The sequence below is a fragment of the Anolis sagrei genome, chromosome 1 (assembly GCF_037176765.1).
Source record: "Anolis sagrei isolate rAnoSag1 chromosome 1, rAnoSag1.mat, whole genome shotgun sequence".
Classification (NCBI taxonomy): domain Eukaryota; kingdom Metazoa; phylum Chordata; class Lepidosauria; order Squamata; family Dactyloidae; genus Anolis; species Anolis sagrei.
In genome coordinates, this window is record NC_090021.1 from 30931289 (window position 1) to 30946965 (window position 15677).

The following is a 15677-nucleotide window of genomic DNA, read 5'->3' on the forward strand; positions in this document are numbered from 1 at the left end:
GAGTCACCAAAGACCACCAGAAAACACAGTATTTTCTGTTTGTCATGGGGGTTCTGTGTGGGAAGTTTGGCCCTATTCTCTCATTGGTGGGGTTCAGAATACTATTTGATTGTAAGGTAAACTATGAATCCCAGCAACTACAACTCCCAAATGTCTGGGCCTATTTTCCCCCAAACTCCACCAGTGTTCATATCTGGGCATATTGAGTATTCATGCCAGGTTTGGTCCAGATCCATCATTGTTTGAGTCTACCGTGCTCTCTGGATGTAGGTGAACTACAATTCCAAAACTCATGGTCAGTGGCCACCAGACCTTTCCAGTATTTTCTGCTGGTCATGGGAGTCCTGTGTGCCAAGTTTGGTTCAACTCCATCATTGGTGGAGTTCAGAATGCTCTTTGATTGTAGGTTAACGATAAATCCCAGCAACTCCAACTCCCAAATGACAAAATCAACCCCCCCCCCCCCCCAAATTTGGGCATATCAGGTATTTGCCCCAAATTTGGTCCAGTGATTGAAAATACATCCTACATAACAGATATTTATAATAAAATTCATAACTGTAGCAAAATTACAGTTATGAAGTAGCAACAAAAATAATGTTATGTTTAGGGATCACCACAACATGAGAAGCTGTATTAAGGGGTCACGACATTAGGAAGGTTGAGAAGCACTGCTGTAGAGGAAACTGTTTTTCAATGTATTCATGTTTGCACCTGAAAGACCACCACAATATTTTCCCTTCCATGATTAAAGTCGTCCTGGAAGTATGTAACAACATTTTCTATCTATGAAAGTGATCACTTGAATGAAAACAAAATGTGTTCTCTGTCTCCAATGACCTTATATCCTTAATTTTACAGACTTGCAGATTGCACATGAGACATGTTGTTATCTCTGCTAAAATTGCTTCAAAAGTGTTTGGTGCACACATATGTTTCCATCACACACTCTTGAGGTGCCTTTCTGCTGAAAATTTTAAGTGTGACCATATAGTCTTTTCCCAAGTTCGAGTTCTTGTTCCTGCATGGATTATTTCCATAATTTCTCACAGTTAATAATTTGAAGTCATTGGCCTTATCTTCATTGCGTTATTTTATCTTTTAAACATTTTAATAGCAGTTACTTTAGAAAAAATGATACTTTGTACATTCCTTGAAAGCTCATAAAGATAAGGTTTGTGATTGTTCTACAGTGGAAATATTTATATAACCTCTCAATAGATGCATGGACGGATGAGAATCTGGAATATTGCTTTAATGGAAAAGCTGGTTTTCTCTACTTATGATTCAGAAATGAAAGGAAAAAAACCCAGAAGAACAGAAATAATACTTTCAATGCTTGGTTTCTATTTACCAAATTTATTAATAGTTCACTAAAATTTGTTGTTTTGCCAGAATCACATTTAATTTTTTGGACTTTATGCAATCTCCAGAAAGCACCCAGTATTTAATTTAAGTTTCCCAGTATTGTGTATTTCTTGATGTTTGTTTCATTACTCTTTCATTAATTTTTTTCAAAAGATAAACATTAGTTTGAGATAGGTCTCCCTGCGGACAAATCTTTTCATGTTAATTGAGATGGGGTTTTGGCTGTATTTCCTACCTGCATTCCACTATGTAAGGACAGAGAGTATATTCTGCATTACTGAGAGCATAGCATGCCTACAAAGAAGATCTGAATTTAAGATGCCTTTGTCCATGTTTTCGCCTTGTGCTTGTTTACAAACTATCCACAGTTCATGCATCGATCAAAACTACTGGCCAAGGAACTGTGCTTCTTTAACTAAACGGCAGCCATCTTCAGGAATTCTGCATTGAGCAAACTGGTGGGAGAAGTTTGTGTGGCCAATACTGCTCTCCAAGGCATCCTGCAACATGGCTTTTGATGCCATGGAGAAACCCAGTATGAACAAAGCAGTCTTGCAGAACATCTTAGCATGGACGAGCTATTCATTTTTTATGTCCTGTAATGTAGGGCTGCAGAAAGATCCTTAAGGAGAATACAGAACCCCATGTACCTGTGAACATGCAGCATTTATTCATTTCAGAGGCTTCAAGGAGTATTTCTAATTACTAGTCTAAATATAATGGAGAACATGGAATCAGAGAGTTAAAAACAGCCTGAAGGACCAGTATTTTAAATACCCATATTTTGCAACCAGTCCTTTTGATTTTGATGCATTTAATTTCAGCACAGATGAGATTTGTCTTTTGTATATTTTGAATCCTTCCACAGGATGGAAAAGGCTATTTGATTTCAATGTATGATCAGTGAGCACAGGAAACAATTGGATACTGAGTGATGGGTCAATAAACAGAAAATAATAAATAATAATAAATACTTTATTTATAGACCAACCTCTCTCCCTGAGCAGTTTACATACAAAAAGGCAAGCATTCAATGCCGCAGTCAACAAAACGCATAAATCAACAATAAATCTCAGCAACCCACTGATTCTGGCCATGAAAACCTTTGACAACAAATCCAAAGTGGATTATAACTCTCTTTATAACACAACTGTTGGGACTGTTTTGGCTCAAATTGAGACAGTATTCGAAATCATAGATTTCTCCTTTTATTTGGTATGCAAACATTAATCATAATTTACTGTTTCAGACATTTCAATTTTCAAAGCAGTTTTGAAATGGAAACAGAAGATGGCCTGAGCTAAGCCTATAACTTCATATAATTATAACTTATTTATTATGTATGTTGTTTTTAAAATGTTATTTATTGTGTAGCATTGATTTTTTGCTGTTACTGGCCGTTCTGAGTCCCTCCACAGAGGTAGAGAAGAAATGGATATAAAAGTTCTAAATAAATAAATAAAAAATCAACAATTATGTGGATTGGATCTATATACATATCATAAGCATGTAATCTGGTGCTGAATCTAGAATTTTATACAAGTATTTATATCTGGATGAATATAAAGTACTTGCTAAATTCCCCGTGGTAAAGATACTTTCATGTCTTTGTCTCTTGTGTTTGTGTCTTTCTCACAGTAGCAGTGGTCATGATAAAGAAACTTACATTGAAAGATCTGAAGCAAAAAGCAAACTAGCCTGCTCTGTATGCTTGAAGGAGTTTAAGAGTTTACCAGCCCTCAATGGACACATGAGGTCTCATGGAGGGATGCACGCATCACCTATTTTCAGACAGGTAACTGTATATTCCCTTTTTTTTATTTTGCCTTTCCTTGCTAAAGTTTGTTGCTTGCTTTGCTTTGCTTTTTTTCTTTTTCAGACTTGTACAAGTTTTTGAAATGATCTTACTGTTCACCTAAAATATGTCTTCCTTCAGCTTTTCTTTCATGGAATCATAGGGTTGGAAGAAGCCATGATGGTATCCCAGTCTGTTGAAATACTTCCAGAAAAGGAGACTCCACAATCCTCAGAGTCTGTGTATTACGCTGCCAAACAGTTCTTACCTAATTATTCCTAATGTTTAGGTGGAATCTCTTTCCCCGTATTTTTAATCTATTGTCCTGTGTCCTAGTCTGCAGAGCAGCAAAGAACAAGCTTGCTCCACCTGTAGTATGAAACCTTTCATACATAGCTATCATATTCCTTCTTAATATTCTCTACTCCAAGTTGAAGATACTCAGATCTCTAAGCTTCTCCTCATAGGGAATGATTTCCAGATCATGTATCATTTTCATAATCCTCAGGACACAGTAAAAAATCTCAGTATTCTTGAAATGTGTCCAAAACTGAACCCCAAAGCAAAATAGAGTGGTATTATTACTTCGACACCATGCTCCCATTGATGCACCCTGGAATTCCAATAGCTTTTCAAACTGATGCATCACACTGTTGACTCCTGTTCAGATTGTGGTCTCCTTTAACTCCTAGATCCCTTTCACATGTACTGTTTTTGAGCCAGGTGTCACCCATCTTATATCTTCATTTCGATTTTTTCTGCTTGGCTGTCATACCTTGCATTTCTCCCTGTTGACATTAATTTCATTCATTCCATTCATTTTGGCCAAGCTCTCAAATCCATTAAGTCTAGTTGAATTCTGATCCTGTTCTCAGGGGTATTATTAGCTATCCCTGGTGTCATCTCCAGATTTGATCTGCATGCCCTCCATTCCATCATCCAAGCCATTGATAAATATGTTGAAATGCACTGGGCCCAGGACAGAGCTCAGTGGAACCCCACTGGTCACTTTTCTCCAGGATGAAGGGGGGCCGTTGGCAAGCACGCTTTAGTTTGTTCAGTCAACCAATTCTCAAACCATCTAACAGTAGCATTGTCTAGTCCACATTTTACTATAGCTTGTTTGCAAGAATATTGTGAGGAATCTTGTCGACACCCATACTAAAAACAAGATAGACTACATCTACAGCATTCCCTCTATCTACCAAGCTTGTGACTCTGTCCAAAAAAGGAGATAGGATTAGTCTGGTATGACTTCTTTTTTGAGACTTTTAGTGATCACAGCATTTCTTTCTCATTGCTTAGAGACTGTTTAATATACTGCTCTAAAATCTTTCCTGGAATTGATGTCAAGCTGATGTGGCAGTGATTGTCTGGATCATTTTTCTTCCATTTTTGAAAATGGCCATAAGAGTCCCTGTTTATGCTGCCTTTGGCATTCCAGTTGAGAACCGTCTGTGGGTTGAGGGTGAAAAAAACCTTTGGTTGTCTGTACAGGAGGAAGGCAAGATTGTGCCAGAACAACAGCAGCAGCAGCAGCAGCAAGAACAGCTGCCCTCCGAAGCGGAGAGCTTCATGCCCATCGTCATGCCAGTTTCTGTCCCTGTAAAGCTTCTGTCACCCGAGGCCAACATGCAGGCCGCTGAAGGCGGTGCCGCACTCAGAGATAAGCCTGTCTCAGACGATGAGATGCCTGTCCTTGTGAGGATGACTTACTCTCCACCACACTCCCCTAAAGCCGTCAGCCCCTGCGTGTCTTCTGTGAGTGTTTTCTCACCACTAACCATGCCATGGATGCCGAATAAATCCTTTTGTGTTTTCTCAAGTTTTGAACATCCCTGTTCAGAAATGCCCAGGTTCCTACTAGTTTATTGAAAGATAAAGTTAAAGGTTTCCCTTGACATTAAATCTAGTCGTGTCCAACTCTGGGGTTTGGTGCTCATCTCCATTTATAAGCCAAAGAGCTGGTATTGTCCATAGACTCCTCCAAGGTCCTGTGGCCAGCATGACTGCATGGAGCTCTGTTACCTTCCCACAAAAGCAGTACCTATTGATCTACTCACATTTGCATGTTTTCTAACTGCTAGGTTGGCAGAAGCTGGGGCTTACAGCGGGAGCTCACCCCACTCCCCAGATTTTAACTGCCAACCTTTCGGTCAGCAAGTTCAGCTCAGCGGTTTAACTTGCTGCGCCACCAGGGGGCCCAGTTTATTGAAAACTACTGCATAATTTCAAGTTTTTTCATGCTCCAATATTTCTAGAGTAACATAAAGGGATTTATTTCCTGTCAGTGTTCTGTGTGCCTCTTTGTTTTAGCATTGTTGCCTCTATGTTTTCTTCTCAAGAAGGGGTTGGACAGGCCTTTTGCATGATACTGTTTCCTGAAGACAATTAGTTTGACAAGAATTGATTGGTCGCCAAAAACATGTTGGTTTTCTTTGCATACAACATTGTGCAGTACAAGCACATTATCCACAGGGGATCTGTTTCAAGACCCCCCTGTGGATATCTGAAACCGTGGGTAATAGCAAGCCCTATATTTTGAGCATATTTGGGCTGGAAGCATACCATGAAATCATACTAGTGGGCTTAGAGAAGCCCACAAACCATTCCAGAGGGGATAGTATTTGGACTGTGGATCAATGAAAACATGGGATATTGAAACCATAGCTCATGGGGTGGTAGTACTATATTGTTTTTCTCAGTTTGTTATGGACATCTATTATAAGTCTTAATTATACTGGTTGGCATCCAGTTTAGTGGCATATGTGTCCTTTTGATCATTTGTAGAGACTGGTATTCTCTTTCATAACAATCTTTAGACACCTCCCATTTGCATGTCACTTGAGAACCCAGTGTTGGATAATCCGTATATAACACTATGTAACATGATCTTTGTTCCTGATTTATAAATGTCATTTCCTAATTGGTCTAACATAAAAACATGGAAAAAGTTAATTAAACTGCAAAAACTTGGTATTCACAGGACATCCTGCAGCACATTTTGCTGTAGTTTTTCAATGAAAGTCTCCTCAAGTCTCAACCAATTTGATATAGTTTGTGGCAGCCACAAAAACAAAGTTGCTGGAGTATAACAGCTACTTTCAAAGTAAATACCACACAATTAAACAGGAATGACACTTTCAAATCAGGAACAGAATTTTTTTCAAATTTTGTTACATAGCGTAATTAATTCAGTCACATTATAGGTATAATATTTAAATGCTATACATTCTGTTCAGGATCTCAGCGAAAAACACAATGAGAGCACCCACAACTCTGAAAGCTTCAGGTCTTTCCAGGACAAGAAGAAACACCGCCACAGGCCCGAACCACTTTTCATACCACCTCCTTCCTTCAACCTCAGTGTGTGTCACTCAGGTGCAACGCTCTACCAAAGCCAGCTTCGCTCTCCCCGGGTTTTAGGAGACCATCTGCTTGACAGAATCCACGATCCTCCTCCTTACACCCCTCCTCCCATGCTCAGCCCCGTACGCCAAGGATCCGGCCTCTTCAGCAGTGTTATCGCATCTTCTCTTGGTACATCTCAGCCCCAGCTGCCACTCACGCCTCTGACGCCCACTCCTCGGGTACTGCTCTGTCGATCCAGTAAGTATGCTGTGCTCTGTTATAAATATATCACATATAGATTGATTATTTCTTATCCTGAATAACTTTGGACCAGACATTTTAGACTGGTGTGGATTTTGAAATATCTTGGAGATGTACATAATGAAATATCTTGGAGATGGGGCCCAACCCTGTCATTAATGTTTCATATATGCCTCATACACATAGCCTCAGGGTAATTTTAGACAGTGTTTTCAATTTTTTTCGTGTCAGGAGCAACTTGAGAAACTGCAAATCGTTTGTGGTGTGAGAGAATTGGTGGTCTGCAAGGACGTTGCCCAGGGATACCCGGATGTTTTACCATCCTGTTTTGTGCATGAAACAAAATTTGCCTACATTATTTATTTATTTCTCGTGTCAGGGCAGCCAGTCAGTTATATTACATTTCTGACAGAACAAAGCAAACAAACAGAGAAAATACAGAATGTGTGAGTTTGGTGGTTGATTAAATGTCCTTTGACCAGTATCTGGCCACTTGGAGTGCTTCTGGTGTTGCTGCAAGAAGGTCCTCCATTGTGCATGTGGCTGGGCTCAGGTTGCATTGCAGCAGGTGGTCTGTGGTTTGCTCCTCTCCACACTCACATGTCGTGGATTCCACTTTGTAGCCCCATTGCTGAAGGTTGGCTCTGCATCTTGTGGTGTCAGAGCGCAGTCTGTTCAGCGCCTTCCAAGTCGCCCAGTCCTCTGCCTACATTGAACCACCAGAAAGCAAAGGTGCCACTGTCTCAGCCACCTATGTGGACAGTTTTGGATTTCCAATATTTTGGATTTTGGAATTCATGATACGTGATATTGAACCTGTAATGTTGGTGTTGCTCTGTTCTATATTGGTTGGTTCATCTTGCTTAAGGATCATTGAGATTTGACTTGTGTTCCTCACAGTGAACTAGTTTGGATGACCATTAAATAAACCAGGGATGTGTGAGGATCCTGGCTTATCACATATGAACTGTGTCCTGGTTTGTGCTTCCCAGTTAATCACAGTTAAATTGGATTAACAGGAATAGGCTGCCGTGGGAAGTCTGGGAGCCCGTTCCTGATGAGAGATCCCTACAATCTGTTTAAATCGGGGGTCCTCAAACTTTTTAATCAGAGGGGCAGGTCAAAGTCCCTAAAATTGTTGGAGGGCCGGATTATAATTTGAAAAAAACATGAATAAATTCTTATGCAAACTGCGCATATCTTATTTGTAGTGCAAAAAACACTTAAAAGCAATACAATAATTAAAATGAAGAATAATTTTAACAAATATAAACTTATTAGTATTTCAATGGGAAGTGTGGGCCTGCTTTTGGCTAATGAGACAGGATTGTTGTTGTTGTGTGCTTTCAAGTCATTTCAGACTTAGGTTGACCCTGAGCGAGGACCGGGTAAATGACCTTAGAGGGCCGTATCCGGCCCCTGGGCCTTAGTTTGAGGATCCCTGGTTTAAAGAGTGCTTTGCTCTTCTTGGAGGCCTTACCAAAGAATTAGTCAGATTTTAGCCCCTCTTTGAGCTCATTGATACCCTTACTCCACTACTCTCCAAAAGAGCCAGTCAGATTTTCACCCCTTTTCCAATCCATTAGTCTGCTTGCCCCATTCCTCTTCCTGCCAATCATGTCTTGTGATTTTGATTTGTTTCATTTAAAGTTTCCCTAGAATGAATCAAGCATAGCTGGGAAAAAGGAAAAGTGAAGGGTGGTTCCACTTTTACATTAAAAGTCATATTCTTGTTTTTCTTCCAGATAGCATTGATGGCGACAAAGTCCCAGTGATCCCAGGACCTGGAGAACAGACCATTGACATAGAGCCGTAAGCTTTTTAAATTTTATTTTATTACTACTGAAAACCTTAATTCAATTCAAATGAGAGAATAAAAACAGTATATGAGTTAACACAGTTAACAGAAAACAGTGACATCAACCACTGATTTCTGTAACATATTGTCATGTTCAACCTATGGTGTCATTTGTAAAGATCCGTGTCAAGCCAGCAAACGTACATATAAGTCCATTATAATTTACATTATAATAAAAGAGAATGTCTGCATGTTTGCGAAAGCTGCAAATCACTAACTTTTCCAAAGTTATTATATTTTAACTAGATGTACCACCTGGAGAAATGCAAAAATGGGGTGATAGTCATGATTCCTTTGAGTATGGTAGAAGATGGCTCAAACTTTCATGAAGTATTTTTGGCTGCTATCCAACATACATATTTTCACACGGGTTTTAAGCAGTTATTGCCAGAGCTGTGAAGTCTTTCCTGCTTCATGTTGCAATTAAATTTAGCTCATTAATTGATAATTCATGCAGGTGTTGTTGTTAGCAGATAAACCTTCCTATCTTCTACTTACCTTGCTCTGTGGGAATAACATCACATTGAGTGCTCAGCTTCCTTCCTTTACTAAAAAACCAATGCATTTTAAACTACAGATGGTTTTACTTTTATGCCTTTTGCTCTCTATTTTGATTCTTCCTTCTTTATCAGCATAATATTTGAATGTAGTTTAGAAGATACATACGTATTTTCATATCATTTTCAAATGCCTATTACCTGAGATGTGAAGTCTTTCCTGCTTCGTGTTGCAATGGAATTTCACTCATTCATTGGGAATGCAGGGCGGTGTTGTTACTAACAGATAAAACCCTCCTTTATTCTGTTCATCTTGTTCTATGTGATTGACATCACCTTTACTGATCAGCTTCCTTTCTTTCAGTTCATTATAAAATACCGATGAAGGCATTGTTTTTATCTCTTCTGCTCTCTATTGGGACTTCCTTTCTTGTATAAGTGGTTGTTTTTTCTATTCAGCCTCTATATTGAAGGCTTTGCATACTTACACAGATCACAAATCACACATTTGGCCTTCCATCTTTTAACTCTTTCTGTTTCTCTAACTGATTCCAGACGCATCAATATTGGATCCAGATTTCAGGCTGACATCCCAGAACTTAAAGACAGAGCCTTGTTAAGGAAAGAGAATCACAAGGCCATCTTAGTTTGGAAACCATGTTTGCAACTGGAAGACAAAGATTTCCAACAAAAGGGTACGATGGTGTTTCCATTTCTAACTCACCACTATGTTCTTCCAGTGTGCTCTTTATTTTCTGGTTTTCTTAGGGATCTTCCTAGAATTCAGTCGTGATGAAATTCATATTATTCCAGTGTTATTTAACAATAACTTTTGTTAGCATTGCATTCCAGAAAGGAAGGGATTAGGAGTTCTGTCCAGTGGAGTTCCTTTGTTGGCTAGAGCAATGGGTCTTTGTGAATTTTCTTTGATTATTCCGAATTGCGACAAGAAATGCCAGACTAATCTGGTAGAGTTGGGTAGATGCAGGGAACGCCGTGGATGTAGCGTGTCGGGATTTCAAGAAGGCCTTCGACAAGGTCCCACATGAACTTCTGGCAAACAAATTAGTCAAATGTGGGCTAGGCAAAACTATGGTTAGGTGGATCTGTAATTGGTTAAGTGAATGAACCCAGAGGGTGCTCACCAATGCTTCCTCTTCATCTTGGAAACAAATGACAAGCGGAGTGCTGCAGGGTTCTGTCCTTGGCCTGGTCCTGTTCAACATCTTTATTAATGACATAGATGAAGGGTTAGAAGGCATGTTCATCAAGTTTGGAGATGACACCAAATTGGGAGGGATAGCCAATACTCCAGAAAATAGGAGCAGAATTCAAAACGATCTTTAACAGATTAGAGAGATGGGCCAAAACTTAACAAAATAAAGTTCAAAAGGGACAAATACAAGATACTCTACTTAGGCAGAAAAAAAGGAAATGCAAAGATACAGAAAGGAGAACGGCTGACTTGACAACAGCATACGTGAAATAGATCTTGGAGTCCTCATGGACAACAACTTAGACATAAGCCAACAATGTGATGCGGCGGCTAAAAAAGCTAATGGGATTTTGGCCTGTATAAATAGGAGTCAGGTGTCTAGATCCAGGGAAGTCATGCTACCCTCTATTCTGCCTTGGTCAGACCACGACTGAAATATTGTGTCCAATTCTGGACACCACAATTGAAGGGAGATGTTGACAAGCTGGAATGTGTCCAGAGGAGGGTGAACAAAATGATCAAGGGTCTGGAGAATGAGCCCTATGAGGAATGGCTTAAAGAGCTGGGCATGTTTAGCCCGAAGAAGAGAAGGCTGAGATGAAACATGATGAGAGTCATGTATAAATATGTGAGGGGAAGTCATAGGGAGGAGGGAACAAGATTGTTTTCTGCTGCCCTAGAGACTAGGATGTGAAACAATGACTTCAAACTACAGGAAAGGAGATTCCACCTGAACATGAACATTAACTATTCAGCAGTGGAACTCTCTGCCCAGGAGTGCAGTGGAGGCTCCCTCTTTGGAGGCTTTTAAGCAGAGGCCGGATGGCCATCTGTTGAGGGTGCTTTGCTCTCATTTCAATAGAGCAGTGGTTCCCAACATGTGGTCTGTGGACCACCAGTGGTCCGCAAGAACTAAAATATGGTCTGCGGCCTCACTGTTACTACACTTGCAATTGGTCTTGCAAAACCTCTTATAGTGCTGAGGCTTATTAAAAATGGTTTTCTGTGGGCGAGCAGATGGTGAATACTGGATGGCATATATGTTCTGTATCAGAACTAGAGCTGATGTGGTCTATCTAATGCAGTTTTCTGAATCAGCACCTCAAATAACCAAATCAAATCTAAAGTTGGCCAAAAACTGATTCGTAATTCTTTTGGAACTAATGTTGGAGAGTGGTCCCTGGTCAAAAAAAGGTTGGAAACCACTGCAATAGAGTATAGATATATTTCTGATGTGTTAGTAGATTGTTGTTTTCACAGAAAGAAGGGGGGGGGGGGGGGACAGGGAGGAGTCCAATTATTGGGTTAAGACGGCCAACCCGGTAATTAAGTACAAGTTCTGGTTTGCCAAGGAAATGTTTTACAGTTATTTCAAGTTACTGCTAAGTTCTCATTAGACTGACTGGTTGGAAATGTATAGATTCATCTACCTGCATCAGCTTGTTTGAGGGCATGATTTGCACTTGAATGTATCTCACCAATTTTATGCAATGCACACAGCCATTATTGTTGCATAAAAGTAAATGCTGCCTCCAAGCTACACAGTTATATAAATATGATCCCACTTTAACTGCTATGGTTCTGTCCTATGCAATATTAGGCTTTGTAGTTTAGGAAGAATAATTTATAATTCCCTGCCACTGAGTTCTAGTACTTCAGCAAATTGTGGGGGGAGGCGCTTAAAGAGAATGTGGAGCACAGTCTCAATGATCTTATAAAAAGGTAAAGGTTTCCCCTTGACATTAAGTCTAGTCGTATCTGACGCTGGGGGTGGTGCTCATCGTCATCGCGACCCACACCACTGGAGAAATTACACTGCTTAGCCGGTATTGCACCACCTGACATCCGCCGGGAAGTAGCAGCCAATAGTGAAAGGACCAAGGCAGAGACATCTCCAGCTCATCCCCTGTTTGGGTATCAGCCAGCACGTCAACGACTTAAATCAAGACATAGCTTTCTTAGAACTACAGAGACACTCGCTGGAACACCCCAGCAAGCGAGAGTCCAAAAGTGGCAGGCCCAAACCCAGCACCTCAATTCATGGGTGATACCAGATGAGAGACTCCCCCCTAGGCACTCAGAAGACTGGGCGACTTGGAAGGCGCTGAACAGATTGCGCTCTGGCACCACGAGATGCAGAGCCAATCTTAAGAAATGGGGCTACAGGGTGGAATCCTCGGCATGCGAGTGCGGAGAAGAACAAACCACTGACCACCTGCTGCAATGCACCCTGAGCCCTGCCACATGCACGATGGAGGACCTTCTTGCGGCAACCCCAGAGGCACTCCAAGTGGCCAGATACTGGTCAAAGGACATTTAACCAAATACCAAATTTACAAAATCTGTGTGGTTTTTTTTCCTTTTTTTTCTTTTCTTTTTCATTTTAATCTCTGTGTTTGTTTTGCTCTGTTAGAATTGTAAAACAATGGTTGCTGATGACACGATAAATAAAATAAATAAATAAATCGTCATTTTTAAGCCAAAGAGCCAGTGTTGTCTGTACACACCTCCAAGGTCATGTGGCCGGCATGACTGCATGGAGTGCCATTACCTTCCCGCAGAAGCGGTGCCTATTAATCGACTCGCATTTGCATGTTTTCGAACTGCTAGGTTGTGCAGAAGCTGGGGCTAACAGCAGGAGCTCACCCCACTCCCCAGATCTAACCACCAACCTTTCAGTCAGCAAGTTCAACAGCTCAGAGGTTTAATCCGCTGTGCCAACAATATGATCTTATCATACTGGAGCAAAACTGAAAAGCAAAATTACAAAAAATACATTTTTAAATGCAAGGAGCAGAGTGGTTTGGAGATTAGTCAATCTCCGATTTCTGCCTGCCTATATAGAAACTAAAAAATTTCCCACAGAGAACACAAACATAGAACAGGGCCCAAACAAAGCAAAGAAATAAAGAAAAGGTGGACAGCAATAATAGGCAACAGATCAACGCTTCTCAAATTTGCTGGAAAGACAGAGAGAGAACCTGCTGAGAGACCTTCCAAAGATCAATGGGGTGGATTCTGCATCAGTTAATCTCCTGAGAGGCGTCAAACAAGGCCTGGAATGAATGCAAAAAAGACAGCACTGGTCACTTTTGATTGATCATATCAACAATAACTCACTGCAGCACCAACTGGACATCTGGAAGGACAGATTCTTCCCTCCAACTTGATGGGTGCCCAACAAATTCTGCAGGCAAGAGCACTTGAATCAAGCATGAACTAAATGATTTTCTGTTACATATTTAGCTGACACAAATAGAAAGAAGCGACCTGCTGTTTCTCGATCCATGTCCTACGCCTACATTTGTCTGCCTTTCATTATGTATTGTTCTTATTTCTTGTTAAAGAAAGAACAAACAAACCCAGAATTCTGTAGGAAGCAGTCATGGCAGTTGAAGTGGAATCACTATGCTATAATTATATAGTGTGAAAGGGACCCATATGTCTCTCTAGATGAACACCTTCCAAAGTATTTCATCCTGATTAATTTCCTCCAGACTTGCTTCGTTACATCACACACACACATACAAGCGCACACTCTTGCTTACATGCACTTATTTTATTTTAATTAAATTCTTGGCTACAATAGGGTGATTTTCCACATGTTTACATATAAGTAATGTATATGCAAACATCTGTCTGTCTCCTTTGACAGGTTGTCTAGATTTGTTTGGTTTGGTTTCAGTACTTGCAAAATAAGAACCCAAGCTTGTTAAAATTAGAATGTATGATTGGCTTCCTGAAATTCAGTTGCCAGTGGTCACTGACAGGATAAATAGCAATATTTGACAATATGGTTCTGGGTTATTTTTTTACAGTGACCAACCTTTTGAACATGTGTTGCTCAAGTGTATTAACTGGTGGAGGAACTAATCTAGAATATGGACTGCATTCTCTCTTTGAGGCTAAAGGGGATATAATGGTAAGAAATGTTTTTCTCTCTCTACATTCTCTCAATATGTTGAAAATAATATGTTTTTAATAAAAATATCAGGCACAAAGAAGTTTTTGAATGATTAATTATGAAACTGTAGTCTCATTTTACATTTGCAGCAAGACTAGACACCCATCCCTATCCTTCTCAGAAATTTTTACTAATAGTTTATTTTTAATTACAATTCCTTTTTTTAGAAAAATCAAGGGGTTTAAAAATTACCAGTTACTACAAACATGTGTGCATTAGATGTGTGCAGGGATCTTTTTTTTTGCCCGTCACTTCAGCTATTCAGCTGATCAGTTTTGTTACGGGTCCCCGAAATAGTAAGGGCCCTCCTGGTATAAAAACCTGCCCGACATGAAAGCAAGTGGGCGTCAATCTTGACTCCTCCTCCCCTATTCGGCATTGCAGTTGAATATTTTTTATTTTCCTTTATTTTCCTGATTTTTTATATTTAGTGGGACTGACTGGGAGTTGGGGACTTGAAGAGGTGGGTGGGGTGCACGCGTGTGTGCATTTGGCGGCTTGGAGAAACACTATTTTCCCTTCTTTTTCTCCTTCCTCTCCTTCAGAAAATACTTTTAAAAGATAATAATAATAATAATAATAATAACAATAATAATAATAGCAATCCCAGCAAACAAAAAGAGAAACCTACTTCTCCTCTAGAGAAGACAGTAGAAACAGCTTTAAAGAAGCAAAACCGGCAAGCGAAAAGGAGATTGTAGACATCCAGTAGAGAAAACGGGGTATTTTTAAGGTAGTCCAGGGAGGATAGCTTCACTGAGCTACAGGTCACTGCTTTTCCTTCCCTGGGCCTCCTTAAAAAGCCTTGGAAAGCTGCATGGCATGCTGCTGGTGCTGTTGAAAGTGTGTGAGCCTGCCTCTTCTCTAGAGTAGAAACAGCTTTAGGAGGCATTACGTCCAGTATCCTCTACAAACAAAAGGTAAAAGGATCCAGAAATAGTGGTATCTTAACACTGATGCTTTTAAAAATCCAGATCTTAATGAAAGACATGAAAGGGAGCCTGTGGGAAATCCTCCCACCATAATGGGCTGGATAGGATGCTTTCTTAACCCTGTTGTTGACACCCAGGCTCCCAGGGGAAAGGGGAGTCTCATAAGTTCCCCATTGCTGCCAAAGAGACGAAAATAACATTTTTTTTGGATGCAGAACCAAAACGCCCATTTGGCAGCTCACCCGTTTTTGGGAGGTGCTTGAAAACAGATATGGGGTTTTTCTGATATCTGGCAAACAGAAAGAGATAGCAATTCACCCGAAATGCACAAGCCTTGTGTGCATATCATTAGAAGTAAATTCTCCTGTTTTTATTGGGCTTGCTATATGGGCACACAGAAATATTTTTGCCATCAAAATAATCCCGTGAGTGTTG

General features: G+C 40.2%; 1 protein-coding gene across 6 annotated transcripts in view; it reads left to right on the plus strand.

Moving 5' to 3' along the window:
* Nucleotides 1-15677, plus strand: part of TRERF1 (transcriptional regulating factor 1) — a 96443-nt gene that overhangs the window by 68066 nt on the left and 12700 nt on the right. For 2 of the 6 annotated variants that reach the window (XM_060754352.2, XM_067463648.1), the window contains exons 4-9: nt 3013-3163; nt 4661-4924; nt 6406-6772; nt 8521-8587; nt 9686-9825; nt 14165-14268. In XM_060754352.2, the coding sequence (XP_060610335.2) occupies nt 3013-3163; nt 4661-4924; nt 6406-6772; nt 8521-8587; nt 9686-9825; nt 14165-14268 (1093 nt within the window). Of the gene's footprint in view, nt 1-3006; nt 3164-4660; nt 4925-6405; nt 6773-8520; nt 8588-9685; nt 9826-14164; nt 14269-15677 lie in introns of all 6 variants that reach the window. The other 4 variants (XM_067463652.1, XM_060754350.2, XM_060754353.2 and 1 more) reach the window with 4 other exon arrangements.